Source organism: Melanostigma gelatinosum, assembly GCF_949748355.1.
Source record: "Melanostigma gelatinosum genome assembly, chromosome: 18".
In the NCBI taxonomy this organism is placed as follows: Eukaryota; Metazoa; Chordata; class Actinopteri; order Perciformes; family Zoarcidae; genus Melanostigma; species Melanostigma gelatinosum.
In genome coordinates this window covers 9,903,980-9,920,057 of record NC_136651.1, presented here as the reverse complement: position 1 = coordinate 9,920,057, position 16,078 = coordinate 9,903,980, and the positions used below count along the sequence as shown (strand labels likewise).

Below are 16,078 nucleotides of genomic sequence, written 5' to 3'. Positions count from 1 at the left end.
GGGATCAGCATCTGCCTTAGGACAAATACAGCAGATTTTCACAGTTTAATTAACAGTTTTTATGCTCAGACAAAACAGGGCAAACATATTTATATTTGTGCTGATTAAGCCATTTATTCCAGTTATTTATTGATTTACATGTTATCATCTATCTACCGGTGTGTAACTGGAATATGTGAGGCTCGTGTTACGTCCCGTTTAAAGCATTTTCCAGATCTTTCTATCAATTGCAGCCGGCTCATGATCTGGTTGAGCAGATTAACCGTCATGTGTCCCATGCGCTGCACACCAGCGAGCAGTTGTTCTGACAGCGTAGAACCAGAGTGTATGTATGTGTCAGGTTGGTGTACAATTGAAGCAGGCTGTGAGTGAATTTAAGAGTCTTAATTACGTTGCATGCTTGCGAGACATATTGGTTGGATGTATTGTTTTATATTATCACATAACTGTGTGTGTGTGTGTGTGTGTGTGTGTGTGTGTGTGTGTGTGTGTGTGTGTGTGTGTGTGTGTGTGTGTGTGTGTGTGTGTGTGTGTGTGTGTGAGAAAGTGTGTGTGTGAGAGAGATAAAGACTCCTTCCCATGGTATCCTGGCGGGAAGCTGAACAGCTGGGCGCTAAGCAGCTTTCACCGTCACAGAATCTGGACGTCCCAGTCGTAGACCTACCCACCCCCCATCCTGCGCCCCTGTCATAGACCCCCCCCCCCCCCAGATTGCCTTCTCTGTTCCACATAAAAAAAAATAAAAAATGCTCACTCTCTAAAAAAAAATCTATGCCGTTACAGCACATACACAACCACAGCAAATAAATATAAATGTGCATACTCAAACAGAAGTCGTCACCGGAGGTTGTGATGCTTTAAGAACGCGTGTGAAGAAAAGAGGGACTGCTGCAGGGAGTCCAGCTCTCCACTGCAGCTCACATATCACAGGATGAACAGAGGCTCTTCATCACTTCTCTCTGTACTCCTCCTTTGCTCTCCGTCTCTATCGCTCCCTCACATACACACACCTCTGGATAAATGTGGTCACATTTGCCTGTTGGCACTGGGCCATCTGTCACACACACACACAGACTGAGGGATCCAGCCCTCATCCCAACAACCAAATATAGTCAACTAGAGCAGCAGAGCACGCTGGGACTGATCCCCACAGTACCGCAACCAAACCTGGGTCACACGCTCACAATACTTTAAGACAATAGAATATGATTGCTGCCTTTTGTTCACATCCTTGCAAATCTGAACCACAGCAGAGAAAGTAGTTCACAACTTGCCGTGGGCTGCTGTTCTCACATGCACTACCTTCAGTTACTGTACAAAAGAAACACTTTAAACACTTTGTTTCTGTCTGTGTGTTCTAGAGCGTCGTCCGCTGTCTGTGGCACCCAAAACTTAACCAGATAATGGTGGGAACTGGAAATGGACTGGCCAAGGTCTACTATGACCCTGTTAAAAGCCACAGGTACGTTCGGTTTTATATATAAGGCTGGTGTTATTTTACCTTTTTTACGAAACAATTCCCCTAAAAGACACTAAAAACAACAATGAATTTATCTTTACACTTATTGTCTGGGTAGCCACAGCCTGAAATATCTTGCTGTCACGACATAGAATCCTATTGTTGACAAAAAAAAATATCAAAGAATTGTCTGTTTAATCCATCTGAGTGAAAAACTACAAACCAGGGCCTTACCCTTGATCTCTTGTTTTCTATATGATACGTTCAAATAGCCTCATTTGTAACAAACGGTCTCTTTTGCAGGGGGGCTAAGCTGTGTGTAGTGAAGAGCCAGCGGAAAGAGAGACAAGCCGAGACGCTGACGCAAGATTACATCATCACACGTAAGTTCCTCCATGCCTGTTCAAACACTCACAATCTGTTTAATTCATACCTTCTGAGAATAATAGAATTTACGTGGCACATGACTCCCCGCTCTCTTGCCTTGGCGTGCATGGCCCTAAACAATTACTGAAGCAATTAACGTGAAGAGCCTTTCTCAAAGCCCTCCAGCAGTTTAGTCCACCTTGAGCCACTAACCCATCTGCTCTTTACATGATAAGGCACTGCGTCTTCTTTTTACCAATCCTCAAAACAACGGTGGCCGTCTTCCAAGTGCATGATGTGACAAGCGGACCATATTCCAAGAATCCTCTTCCTTAGTTATAAAGAACAAAAATACCAACCCTTGTTTACGTGCTTACCTCTCTCTTGCTTCTCTCACACACGCATACCGAGGGCTTTGCGAGGAATGAGAGTGTATAGGGCTTTCACGGGCCCATTAGCTGATGGAGCAGGGTGTGGATGAGTGGATCGACAGCCGCGGGGCACCGTGCCATGCGCCGGCCATGTGGTCTGCAGTCACGCCGGATCACGGCAGGAACGGCCACCTCTCCCACCTCTGCTGGCGTGATCTCCGCCTGATCCACACACACACACACACACACAAACTACCCCCCCTCCCTACCTGTCACCCTGTCATATCACCAACACACGAGGCTGTCACCTCTTTACTGCGTGCCTCATGCTCCTTTGCCCCCACAGTGAAGTCATGAACATACACGAGCTGCTGACACGTCCCCCCCGATTGGCTGCTCGGACCCAATTCAGACGCCGCTTATTGTTTGGGCGACCGCAGCCTCTTCAGATGCAACGTGTGATTTCATTGCCATGCCGACAGGGTGTGAAATAGGCCGGCGTTTGACTGCCACAAGCGGCGAGTGACGCACTTGATGCCCCGGCACTGGAAAATTAGAGGGGACAGGAAGCAAGTGATGGCCCATTGAGAAAAGCGAGGGAATCTGTTAACAGTAACCTTTTTGCTTAATGTAGCGTGGAGGAGAAGAATTAACACTGAACAGCGACAGGGCTCCTGAATGGAAAATCACTTTATCTAGCCCTTTACAAAAGTGTCTCTTTGTAACCCCCGAGGATAAGAACAGAGCATACACTCACTTTACACAAACACAAATGCTGGTGCGCTCTCTCTCTCTCTCTCTCTCTCTCTCTCGCTCCCTCTCTCCCCCTTTCTCTCTCTCACACGCACACAGTCTCTCCTTCTCACACACCTTTGGGAACACTCATTCACACTTACTCATGCACATGTTCACTCACACACTCGTGGATTTAAGTACTGGGGTCCTTTATTGTGATAGTGTTCACAAAAGTGTGACGAGTGGCAGAGTGATTGTCTCAGTCTAAACATGGGGGATATAATGAATATGTTGGTGTGCACCGTGGCAGAAAGAGTACACAAGAGGAGAGATCCTGCCGGAGCTCAACAGGTGTGTGTGTGTGTGTGTGTATTTCTGCGTAAATGCTGCGTATCTCCTGCAAGGTGTGGTAGCGGGTGAGATCGTGTTTCTGCATTTGCTGTATAAAAACACTGTGAAATGTCAGCGTTGCATTCTGTCTTCATTCAGCAGCGTAGCTCCTCACATGAGCTACAAACACATATTGCCAGGTGCCCCGTCTGCTTATTTGTGCGGCTGTGTTATGTGATCTCGCAGTTACCTAAGCAACTTGATTACCCTTGTTTACCCTGTGTGTCTCCAGCTCATGCCTTACCCATGTTCAGAGAGGCCCGGCAGCGGAGTACACGGAAACAGCTGGAGAAGGACCGACTCGATCCAAAGAAATCCCACAAACCCGAACCTCCTGTGTCGGGACCAGGTGAAGTGCATTTGGGCTTTTTTGGGTTTTTTTGTGGCTTTTATTGCAAAACATCAACCTCACAGAATAAACAAAATAACAAGGTAACAGGAAAAGGCAAGCAATCGCGTGTACATTGAGTGTCCCTGGAAGACGAAGCAAAAACCACGAGCAAAATCAAAAACATAGTAACGAGGTACAGCTACAGTTCTACCGGTGCTTTTCAAATCATATTGTTAGGATCATCCAGTAAACATGACTGTTTGAGGCAGATGTACAAATCCACAGTTGATGATGTGTTCGGTATTATGCAACCGGGCTGAAGACGAGAGCTGTAACAGCAATGCTCCCACTTGGCCTCAAGGATTCAGTCTGCTGTTGCCTCACGTTATTAACTGCTGGGACACAATGATGCATTGTGAACTTCCTCTAGGACCCATGGGCAATCTGTTTGTGTTGTTACTTTAATACACGCTTTAACAAACGCGTCATGGCTACAGTCTGAACTACAGCCGAGATGCCAGACGACATTTCCTGCTTCATTGGGTTCCAGTTGGCTCATTGCTGCTATTTTTTTATTCGTTTTTCCCACTTTTCACTCACTTATTTCTTCAGTACTTTGTACTCAAAGCAAATCTAACAGATCCGCAGTGCGATACGGTTCAAATGTTTTATTTTTCCCCACAAGAAAAATACAAAATTTTAAAAAGGGTGTCACGAAAATGTTGCCTGCCAGAACAACCTTAAAAAAAGCCACAGCAGCACAATAAGGCAAATAACATGATTTGCACTCAAAATAAGTTATTGACATATACAATGTATTCAATACATCTGTCTTTCTTTACTGTAATAAAAACTATATTTACTCAATAAAGCCTTTTCATGGGACACTGCTAAGCTAAATGACAATGAATTGTTTTGTATATAAAGGATTAAAACATGTAGAGTTGGGAGAAAGACATGAAATGAAAATGTAGCTCCATTCTATTTGGGGCGACCGTGGCGCACTGGGTTAAGAGGTCGTCTGGGAACCGGAAGGTCAACGGTTCGATCCCCCACTGGGACGTGTCACGTGTTGAAGTGTACCTGAGCAATACACTGAACTCCTAACTGCTCCCCGGGTGCCTGTCATTGGCAGCCCACTGCTCCCTATATACAGGGATGGGTCAAATGCAGAGAAAAATTTCCCCCTTAAAAGGATCAGGATAGTATAAATTCTATTCTATTCTAAAAATAGGATGAACTACTTGACTTTTAGAAGACAGGCTGTCTTTATATTGTTTATGCTTTGTGTGAAGTGACTTTGCAGTGGAAGATAATGTTTGGCGGTTGGCTGGATGCTTACAAGCAAAAGGAAAACTTGCCTTTCAGTCCCCCTGTGTGTTTAATTACAGGAATGCTCACATGCATGTGTGACGCCTGTTTTTAAAGACAACCATAACAATGGCCTTTCTGGAAAGCAGCAAGTTTTCCCTTCTGGAGCAAGAATGCAATGAGTTTACATAAATTCGACCGAAAGTAATAAAAAACTCAGATTGTGATAATTGTGTGAGTTGTTAAAATAGTGTGTCGTGGCGTAGTCACACAGTGGTTTTAATACGATATTGATTTTGTGTCCTGACAGGTCGAGGAGGAAGAGTAGCAGCTCATGGTGGCACTCTGTCTTCATTCATCGTGAAGAACATCGCTTTAGATAAAACGGATGACAGTAACCCCCGACAGGCCATCCTACGTCACGCCCAGGAAGCTTCAGATAACCCTTACTGGGTTGCCCCAGCATACAAACAGTAAGAACCCCCTTATATCCTCACTATGAGTCATTTACACTCCCCCTGTCCACCTCATTGTTCTTCGTTTCCTCTCGCGTTCAGCCTCTGGCTTTGCTCTTATTAGCAGACAGTGTAAGGCGAGTACCGGGAGTGCTGCTTACTCTATTGTAATGGTACTTGGGTTTCTTCCTACCGGTGTGACACATAAATGTTTAAAGAGTTGTGCGGTTTGACCAGATACACACTTTACACTGCAGAACGGAGAGTAATGGACAACTTTAGATCACTATCGGACTCAGACTGCTACATTAACGTCGAAACAAAGCTTTGAGCCAAATCTCAACAGATTGTTTCACATAATGCAAGGAAACGATCTCTAGTTAAAGATGATAGACTGGGGATATGCATTGTAGTAGATTGCTCTGATAAAGTGCATCACTTTAGCCAGTTTGCTGAGCTCTCTCAAGAAGTACGAGTCACTATCACAGCTCTCTTTGCTCTGCTCAGAGGAACAGCCCTGTGCAGGCAGGTCCAGTGTTCTTCTGAGTTACAGCCTGGACTTCCTGAAGCCCAACTTGGCCAGGACAGAAGAAGTTACTCAAATTCGAATAATAAACGTCGTAAACCATTTGTGGCCTCATAACTCTGTTATCTGGTTATCTAAATTTGAAGTTTATTGCTTTCCTGTGAAGTTGTCTGAAAAGACCTGTTAAATCATTACCCCCCCTTCCTTTAGAACCCAGCCAGTGCCTTTGTTTGCAGAGGACTCGGAGGAGGATGAGGAAGCTGAGAAGGAACCAGAGTGGAAGAAACGCAAGATCTGAGGTGCATCAACGGCAGCTCATTTTCTATAGAACAGCAGACAGGGTGGGCTTGTGTTTGTGTGTATATATCACCGTAACCCAGAGGTCTCGGGATCAATCCCACAACGCGGAGTTACTGTCAGACACTGCATAGAAGCATCAATTACGTCACTAAATTGAACAGTCTCCGTCCTCCCTCTCGTAATGTTTGCATACACGTGTTTATGTGCTTCTGTGTCGAGGGATAGCACATAAAAGTGCAGGTTTTTCGCTTCTTTTTTTTTACTGTGCAAGCATAATACAGTTTTATGTTCTACTCCTTCGCTTTGCAATTCATCCACCTCTGGAAGAACTTGGCTGTTTATGTCTGTTTTGATTATATTCATAATTTCCATTGTCCTCTCGTCCCACATCTCCAGTTTTCTAATGCCTCATAAATTGTCTCCAGATTTTGTGGTCTGGTTGTGTTCATCAGCTCTGAAGAACAGTTTGCTAGTTTGTAAAAAGTAAATTGCAAAGAAGTACACAAACTTGCAGCCAATTCTCTTTTGTTTTAAGGGTTTAGACTTTATGAAGCTGTGCAATTCTTTTGTATGCGATACAAAACTCCAATCAGCATCTCCTCAAGACCTATAGAAAGTCATTTGTATTCTCTTGTCAACTAGTGATATATTTTACCACAAATTAAAGTGATATTTCAGTTTTTTTACCAGCTTTCTTCTGACAGATATGTTTTTTATGAGGCACTGACTTAATCCTGCAGATATACGGTTCACCCAGTCCGGGCCAAAGCCGGTGTTTTGACTCACGGCTTTAAATAAAGTTTTTACAAGCTACCTCTTGCGAAGTTATTGCTTCGGTAAACTTTGCTGCAACTGCTGCATTTTCTAATATTCATGAATATATAAGAAATCATGATTCAAATTTAAAATAATCGTAAGAATGCAACCGTAAGTTAAGATCGTTTTCTCGAGCAACTACTCAAAGTTCAATATTGAACTATCACCAAATTGCATCATATTTCCAGCAGCTCCGATTGCTTTCACTCTTAAATTTTAAATATTAAACTTGGGCGTGGCTGCAAACAAACATCTCTTTGTTCGATTGTTTGTTCCATCCGGAAGCAGCTGTACTGTTCAGCATGCCGAAAACCTATATTTTCTCTTTGAATGACCTGCACAGCGTTTCAAGATATTATAACTGACAGCGCAAACCACAACCTACAGATCTAATCAAACACATGTTTGTGTTTTTATTCATCTCTCTGGAGTGCAACCTCCGCAACTAGTTTGTGATAGAAATTTAAGCCACATGGTCAATTTCACTGTATACATTTTGAATTGTTTTTCTACTCGGGGGGTGAAACTATAGAGCAGTCTTAAATTCCCAGCCAACCAAAGTTACAAGCAGACAGTCTAATGTCTCAGTGTCCTGGCAATCTTCCTGTAGCCATAAAATGAATGCGAGACAGAGAAATACCAGGACAAGAAATATGGAAGGACTAAAACAATGTGATGTTTTTAAGAGCAACTAAAGTGGCGAGCTGAGAGGAGATGGGCTTCAGGGGGGGGGGGGGGGGAAGAAGAGGCTGACGTCAAGCTCGACTTGACAAAAAGTGCTCTCAACCCTCAGCAAGAGGTGAAGAGCGACCGCCGATTGATTCACTCCATCGGCGTGTGATGAACCAGTTGGCACGTGGAAGAGAGAAAGCCGTGTGTGGAGCTGAAACCACAGCCTCCAGGTGCAGGCAAAGGGTCAGTTCATCCAAATGTACAAACACGTTCTCGCTTACAGTACCTGCTGTGTTATGTCTATGCAATACAGAGAAGGTGAATGCTGGTTTTCTGCTTCTCGAAGCATCAAAATGTTAGAAAAACTCAACCCCAGATAGTTTTATTCAAAATATTCCACAGACCTCGTTGTGACTAGTTTTCATTGGCCATCTCTCTGCCCACAGAAAGCTTTCTTTTGTGGCCGCAAGCAATCAATTACTGTCGGGCCCAGATACTATGATGGATGAAATATTACATTTAACTTGACGAGAACAAACAAATAGGACCCAGATTTGTGGACTGAAGGATACGGCTGATGATATTCTATATCTCCCAATTGACAAATATTCACTCTTATTTTAGCTCTGATTTTGGTCTCAATTTTGGTATGTCCGCTTAGCTGCTAAAATGTTTAGTTGATAAATCTGTCTGCTTTTTTGGGGGGTTTTTAGAGCTGAAGGCGGATGCCTACGTCAGAAAACGATGCTGAGGAAGGCAATGAAGCGTGACCAAAACATTAAAGCTGTGGGCTGTAAAACCAGAAACAATGAACTGAGTTTGGTGATGATTGTCTGTATTTGTCTGTCACTATGAGCAGCGGCTTTTACATACACATGGTCATTTGTTCCATTATTGATATCAAATTACTGATAAACGCAGCTTTAATTACTGGGCCTCAGCACTGAAGAGACATGTGATATTGAAAACAAAAACAGCTTTGATTAAAAAAAAAAAAAAAAAAAAGATTTAGGTCAGTATTCAGAGGCTCGAAATCTTTGAAACTTAACTTGTGAGACTTGTGCCTTTTTGTATTACAAGAATTGAGACTTGTCTTGAAGTGAAACATCTCTTGTATTACTTAAACTACACATTGTATACACACCTTGAGCCCCTGCTCAATGACTCGCTGTTTGTACCGCTGCCATCTTCTCATCAGCATTTCCAGATCTTCTTTGCTCGGTGGAAACATTCTTGAGCGCCTTAATTTACAGCTCAGCGGCGCTTTACGGCGGGCTTTTTGTTTACGGTACGACCCTGGACCAGTGTTCAGGAATGCACGCCACTCTGCAGAGGGGCCGTCTCTCAAAACCATCCCCGCAATTCTCCATACAACCCAAATTTTCAATCCTCAATTTTACACGATGCTTGTGTAAACACATGCTCGGCAAAATTAGCACCATATGGCACCGGTGCGTTGCTGTACATGGCAGAATACCAGGAGACACGCTTGTTTGATAGAAACAAGTTTAATTCTGTAAAAAGTTATAAAATGAATATTGTACAAAAATAAAGTTTGCAGAGAGCTTTGGTTCTGTAACACAAAACGGGTGGGACGACATGACACAGGTGTTAACACAATAAGGAGTGAAAAAAGAAATCCAATCCTTGGAATATTAACACCGAGGATTCCTTCGCATCTTTACCTTGTTTTTTTTTTACTTGTCTTCCCAAAGGACTAATCGCTAAGGAACAGTGGAGCGACCGGTCACGGAGATGAGAGGGCCGGTGGTCACAGTTTACACTCTTTAATGTATGGTATCGAAGAGAAGCGAGGCGCTCTGAGGCTTCTGGGAAGACTCCTCACTGCACATTCTCATCTGGAAAGGCTTATGCACGAATCAGTTGTTAAAGGGGAAGATGATCCAATTGATGAGGTATGCTGTGATAAAAGCTAGATTTTTTTCTCTCTCTCTCTGTGTAGTGTTTGGCCTTAATTCAGCTTGATGCAGTGGATTTGTTCTGTGTGCAGGGGGATTACACAGTAAAGCTGGCTCGCTTGCTGCCGGGTGGGCACAGATACCTTGGTCCCTAATCCGTGCTAACATCAAGACCTACCCGGGGGCTCTCTTTGTTCCACTTAACACCATCCCCTCGCAGGGTCTCGACGGGCCCAGCAACATGCTTTCAAAATGCCTCCTGTTTTCCTGGATGTATATTTGTGTATAGTTTTGGGGGGGGGGGGGAAAGAAACTCTGCTGAACTAGTTGTTACATGTAGAAAGCATGTTGAGCCTACCCATCGTCTTGCTTCTACCTCCAAAAACATATTCTTTTGTCCAAGCCTCTAGTCTTGTGATATTTACATCAGTTCCGCGACGACAGCCGCTCCGGTTGCTGGATTTTCCTTAAACTGCCTTCATCAACATGGCTTTGCCCCGCGGGGATATTTGGTTTAAGACTCATGTTAGAGGATCACTTTCAAATCCCTTTTCAGGCAGTAAGACCTGTCTGTCAGAGTCGAGACAGAAGCACAAGCAGTCTTGTGAACTTTAAAGCCTATTGGGACAGTAACCGCTGCAAAGCCTTTTGACAGACTCGGTACAAGAATAGAGCGAGGTTTCGATTAACGTGTGCCGATAGGCAGGCATCCTGGCAAGCGTCTGTACTCTGTGACTCAAAGGATGGATCCTCTGAGGCACCTGCAGATCCTCGGAGAGACCACTACTGTCGTGTCGGTTTTTAGATTTCAAATTCAGAAATGTGATGGCTCCAGTTCGGAGTGATGTTCAATCTGGTCAATAAACAGCAGCAAAGCGTCATTTGCCGAGAGAGCAACGTGTGAAGTCCCCCCCCCCTGTCTTAGCATGGTCACATTTGGAAAAATGAGGTGACGTGTTTAAAAGAATGATCTACCCTGCCGTCCCCTCAAAATGCTCCAAAGCAATCAAGTCACTCAAACATCTTCTATTGGTCCCCTCCTCTGTGTCTCTTACTACCCTCCCTCAGCTGGATAGCTAATGATGATCCTTCGGTGTCATGAAGGGAGAAACTCTGGAATCTCAGTGAAGCGGATACGCATTGTTAGGATTTGTGGGCGATGTGTTTCGCAGTTCTGGATCACCTTTTTCAGATTTTGCTTGAGAAAATGCTCCACAGTAGCACCGTGGAGGACAAACAAAGCTTTCAAATAAATAAGAAAAATGACAATTTCTTTCATAAAATGGATTGAAATAAATAACAATAAGTTAATTCCCATCTTAATAAATATACCTCTTACACACACGTGTGTATGTATGTATATATATATATATATGATTTGGATTTTATGTAGATGTGGCGTTGCAACAGAAAGTCTTTGCTGAACTCCGCCGTGGTGTTTGTCATCCCTTGGCTCTGAATGTAAATGTCAACATCCAGACGATGCAGTGAAAGTCATTTAGATTGCAGCTCCTCCAATCTCCGCGTTCATCTGAAGTCTTTCGGAGCAGCTGTGGAAAAACTGATGTTCCTGGGAAAATGAATTCCTCCGGAGGGATAAAAACCAAAAAACAAGCCAACGTAGTCAGTTTTCATCACTCGCACCTTTTTTTAGACAGCGCAGTTAGTTAGCAAAGTGTAACAGTCTCGTTTCCCCTGCATATACTGGTCAGGGGTTCTGAAGGACTGAGCATGGACTGTCAACGTTGAATGTACAGTTTGCTATTAAATGGCTGTCCCATTGTTTTTGACTGCCAACACAAACGCCAGTCAATACACTCCCTTTTCTCGACCAGGTGTGACCGAAGTCCAACAGAGACCCCTCCAGCCGGGAACAGTGATCCTTAGTTCACTGATGTAGATCTCGTCTGTCACGTCATCAGACACAGGCACACTTCCTGGCAGAATGCTTCTTCAGCGTGTGATACACTACATTGTCGTCCAAGAAAGATAAGTCATCGTCGAAAGCGATTGGCCGGCAGCAGGTGCGCGAGGGCGTGTCCTTGTCCAGCTTCTTGTTGTGTGTGAGATTGTTGAGGATCTTGTCGTAATTGGTCTCCGCCTCCACGCAGGGGCCGCTGCAGTACCGAAAGATCAGCTCCTCTTTAGTCTGGTAGCCCAGCCCCAAGTCCGTCACGTTGAGGTGGACCTCCTTTAGCAAGCAGCCTCGGGTCTGCACCGCTATCCCGTCCCTCCCCTTCTCACCTCGCCCTCCTTTCCCACCTCGGCTTCTGCCTCGTCTCCGACCACGCTTCCTGTCATCATGTCCTCTCCTCTCGCCTCTCGCGCCTCCTGTGTTTGCTGCTCCCCTCTGTCTCTGCTCCCGCCGTCCCTTGGAGCCTCCGCTGGGCTCCGACGATCTCCGGAGTCTGCCGATGGTGGCCTCAATAAAATCCATTACATCATCAAACTGCTCCGGATAGGGACCCGCGATGTCATCTGAAAGATAGAGAAGGAACACATTCCCTTATGAAGTTGGTATTAAAATGATATGTCACTGACTTTCTGAGACATCCGTGGATAACATAATGGATCATTTCTGCTTGTGATATGATAAAAGTGTAGTTACTGCATATTACATGGTCAACAGGCTTATTTTTAAATGCACAAATACAGATGTGTACGTAACATGCAGAATTGAATAAAAGCACTTCGACCAAAGCAATCGGTTCAACAAACCATTCACACAAGTGTTGAAAAATATGCAGACAATGTCCATAAATACTGAGAAGAATCCTCTGAGAGATCAGAAACGTTGCGTGCTGATTTATAGATTAGATGTCAGGCGGAGGAATGCAGAGAGCAGTCCAGAGTTGTTCTTATGGACCGCGAGTGCAGGTGCCCTGCTTTGACTCTTTTCAAGATGGCTGATGGGGGATGAGTTGGAGGCTGAAGTTCAGCGGGTGTTGTCACTTCCACTTTGTTGTAGTCAAAGAAGAAGATTTGTACATCTGTAACGACGGGATGTGGGTAGACTTGATTTTGCATGAATAACCAAGGCCGGCACGCTGCCTGCATTAGTTTTCAACCTCAGGGAACCTGAGTCACTAAAGGTTGTTCAGCTGCAGTTAACCATGTTTGCTTTCACACGCCTGTGATGATACAGTAGGCACGGACCAATTACACCACCACGAGAGACGCAGTGAGAGATCGTTTTTCAGTCATTTAATTCTTTCATGGATGTAATTTGAAACGGCAACACTTCAAAGGCCAAATAAAAAGGAAATCATATGCGCTGGCTCATTTAGATGAAGCAGATTCTCGTCTGCTCGGAACTCAAAACATGCACCAGCTCAGCTCTCCGCCATCTGCTGCGAGCAGCGATGGGAACTGACTGCAAGTCTTGGACCCTCCTGTGTTCCATGTTGATTCTATTATGGGGTAAAGTCGCTCCTACTCCCAACGCCTGAAGGTCTGGCAACGATGAACTATGAGTGCGAATCATGAAGACATATTGTTCTGAAGGGAATCAACTGGTCCAACTCTAATCACGTTACCTGCGTGCGTCTGTGAGTGTTTTGGATGTGTGTCAGGAAGTCGTGGCCAATGGGGAGCGATATCTGGCAGGTGGTGTTGTGGTTAACACGGCCTCCATATTGCAGTGTCACCTATCTCTCTTGTCTTACCTGTTCCTTTGGCGGCACACAAGCCATCTGATCCGCCCGCGCTCCACAGTTGATTGGGCCGCTGCTCGTATATCAGGTGAGCCCGGGCCAATCTGTTTAGACACACCTGCCCTTTGATTTAGACACCTCCTATTGTGTGTCAGCTGACAGGCAGGGTGGCTACAGTGTACACCTGCTGACAGACTGGGCCGGTGGCAGCCAAAGGAGCAATTCAAGGTGCAAATTGTCATTGGCTGACTACTACAGTATCAGTCCCATCGTGCAGCTGCCGCCTGCAGATTTTAGCCTAAAAAAACTTTGATGTTACGCGCAAACCAACAGACCCGTCCCCTTTTAGGGCTAAGGTTTTGTTTACACTGTTAGTGCATAGTTAATGGTCTTTTGTTACAAGCACATCAGTGATGTCACCATGGTCCAAACAAGAATATGAGGTGGCAGGACAAATGTCCAAATGTTCCATTCCTTATCTAGTTCTTGGCCGCGTCTACTTGTGCGTGAAGATGATACTGTGTCACTTTGATCCAAACAAAATGAATTCCTGCCCACTGTTGCTGTTAAAATGAACATAAACACAGAACTCTCACTCGGCCCTTCAAACTTTCCGGCGTTGTCCAGCCTCTCGCGCCTGCAATTCACACTGCCATCTCTAAACCCGTAATTTCTGACTTTTGGCAGACGGGCAAAGGTCATGGGGTCTCTATGTTTCAGAGTGGCAGAGGTGAACGCAAGCAAAGGGAGAAGAGCAACCTCTGAGATCAGAGCTGCTCATGCTCTTGTTCATGCTGCAGGCTTGTTTTGACAAGTGCTGTAACCCACAGAAGCAATAAAAAAACAAATGAAGATCTTCCATCTGATAACCTGCCTGTCTGAGAGCCTTATCGATGTAGGACTCTCCACTGTTGACTCAACCCACTGGCTATCACTTTACCTGCTGTTTCCCAAGTGTGATTAGTGTAAATGACTTGGCCAGCAAACCAATGGTGTCTGAAGGGCCCTTTCTACACAATGCCACCTACAGTATGAGCTGTATATGCTGCCTACTTCTCCTCTCGGAAGTCAACACGTTGCATGACAATGAGATGAAAAGATGCCAGCTCCACTATTTATGATTGAATGATTTTAAATGGTTTGCACCAGCAGCGCAGATCAAGACTAAAATGTGAAACCCCATGTGGGACGATTATCCACCGTTGACGGTGACTGCGCCTCACAAAAGATGTTGTCAAAACATGCCGCGTGCCTTACATTGATCCTCCATGGAGATCTCCTGCAGGTTGCGATCTTTACGCTGGAACGTTGGCTCTTCTTCCTCCACAGACAGGGACGCAGAATCACTGTAGCCGCTGGGGAAATAACGCCTCTTGGCTGGCTGAGTGTTTTGGTAGAGAGGCCGTGTAGCAACAGAGTTCAGGAGCAACAAACACGTGGCCAAAACATCCCATAACTTCATCTTAGACTCAGTTCCTATGAAGAAAGCTGCAAAGATAAGAGAGGCTCTTTTATTTCAAATGATAAGAAATAACAAATATAAAGTGATCAAAAATACACCTACTCTTCAATCGCAATGTAGGCCAACTCTTGTTCATAATAAAGTCAGCAAAGAGTTTGAAACAGTGTGGCCAGACCTGCCCCGACTCATTCTGTATTAATAACTGTGTCATCATGTCGAGAGGCTTTGAACACTTCGTTTCCGTCTCATAGTGGGATTTGTTGTAAATATAAATATCAGCGTAAACCTACCAGGCTATTCTAAATAGATGAATCACAATAGAAAATGGCCCATGTGCTTAATAATCTCAAGGTATCCCGAACATAGAAATAATGACACAATGACTAATGCGTAAATGTGTGCGTAAAAGTACTATGTTGTTTTAAAATCCCCAGCAGCCTCCTACTTATTCTCTATTGACCTATGAGGAATATTAGATCATATATTCATGTTGTTGTGAGGGCGAGCTCTTGCTACTTGTAATGAGGCACGGAGGGTGCGCCTTACACAAAAATGCGTTGGTTAAAGCACGCACCACACCGTGTTGGCAACGATCGCCTAAATAATGGTGTGAGTTGGCCAGATGGCGATCCCCAAAGCTTACGTGACTCTCTCTAATGGCATGTTGAGTCTGTAGTAAACCTAAACAGCTATGCGTAGATAAATACTGTGCTTAAAATGCCGTGCAAAAGTCCTAACAAATGCACAAGCTGCATTTTTCATTTGAATTTGCTATTTCAACGAAAACGACTAAAGTGAGTCTCGTATTGCTCAAAAATATTCTGAAGGATATGAAGATATTTAGTTTTAAACTCTCAAAATGAAAAAGAATATGTTGCTCCGCTTACCTTAAATATGGCCCATGCAGACCTGAAACTCGCTTGGCTGTTTGTGTTAAAATCCAAAACAGAAAACGCGTCTCAGTTAGTGTCCAAAGCTCAATTGGCTGCATGGATTGTTCAACTACCACACTCCGAAAAGGTCCTTAAAAACGAGTACAAATGCGGTCTATGTCCCGATAGAAATAAAAAGCTAAAATACCACACCAGTTGTTTTTTTCATTCTCCGATCCGGCAAAAAAACACGCGTCTTCCCACACTTTGGAGTCCAAAGGTGGGTGTTGAAAAGAGCGTACCAAGTGCCACTGCGCCTTACGGGGTACAGTTGCAGTCGCTGATTAATTGGATGCTACGTTTCCACGTTGGAAATCCGAGAGAGTTCCACCATCTCCGACTGAGAGGAGTTCAATGAAGACATCAGCGCCTCCAGTGCA

The 16,078-nt window shown here is 44.5% G+C and overlaps 2 protein-coding genes across 2 annotated transcripts in view; one reads left to right on the top strand and one right to left on the bottom strand.

Annotated features, from left to right (window-relative positions):
* wdr70 (WD repeat domain 70) overlaps positions 1–7,716 on the top strand; it is a 33,598-nt gene extending 25,882 nt beyond the window's left edge. The window contains exons 14-18 of the mRNA XM_079289010.1: positions 1,362–1,462; positions 1,763–1,842; positions 3,554–3,670; positions 5,274–5,436; positions 6,155–7,716. Of these exons, the coding sequence (XP_079145136.1) occupies positions 1,362–1,462; positions 1,763–1,842; positions 3,554–3,670; positions 5,274–5,436; positions 6,155–6,242 (549 nt within the window). The 3' untranslated portion in view covers positions 6,243–7,716. The remainder of the gene's footprint in view (positions 1–1,361; positions 1,463–1,762; positions 1,843–3,553; positions 3,671–5,273; positions 5,437–6,154) is intronic.
* A 1,578-nt stretch (positions 7,717–9,294) lies between these two features.
* Positions 9,295–15,772, bottom strand: gdnfa (glial cell derived neurotrophic factor a). Its single transcript, XM_079289630.1, has 3 exons — positions 15,654–15,772; positions 14,562–14,792; positions 9,295–12,129 (listed from the first exon to the last, which is right to left on the bottom strand). The coding sequence occupies exons 2-3, from the start codon at positions 14,764–14,766 to the stop codon at positions 11,570–11,572; spliced, it is 765 nt and encodes a 254-aa protein (XP_079145756.1). The 5' UTR covers positions 14,767–14,792; positions 15,654–15,772; the 3' UTR covers positions 9,295–11,569.
* Positions 15,773–16,078: the final 306 nt, after the last annotated feature.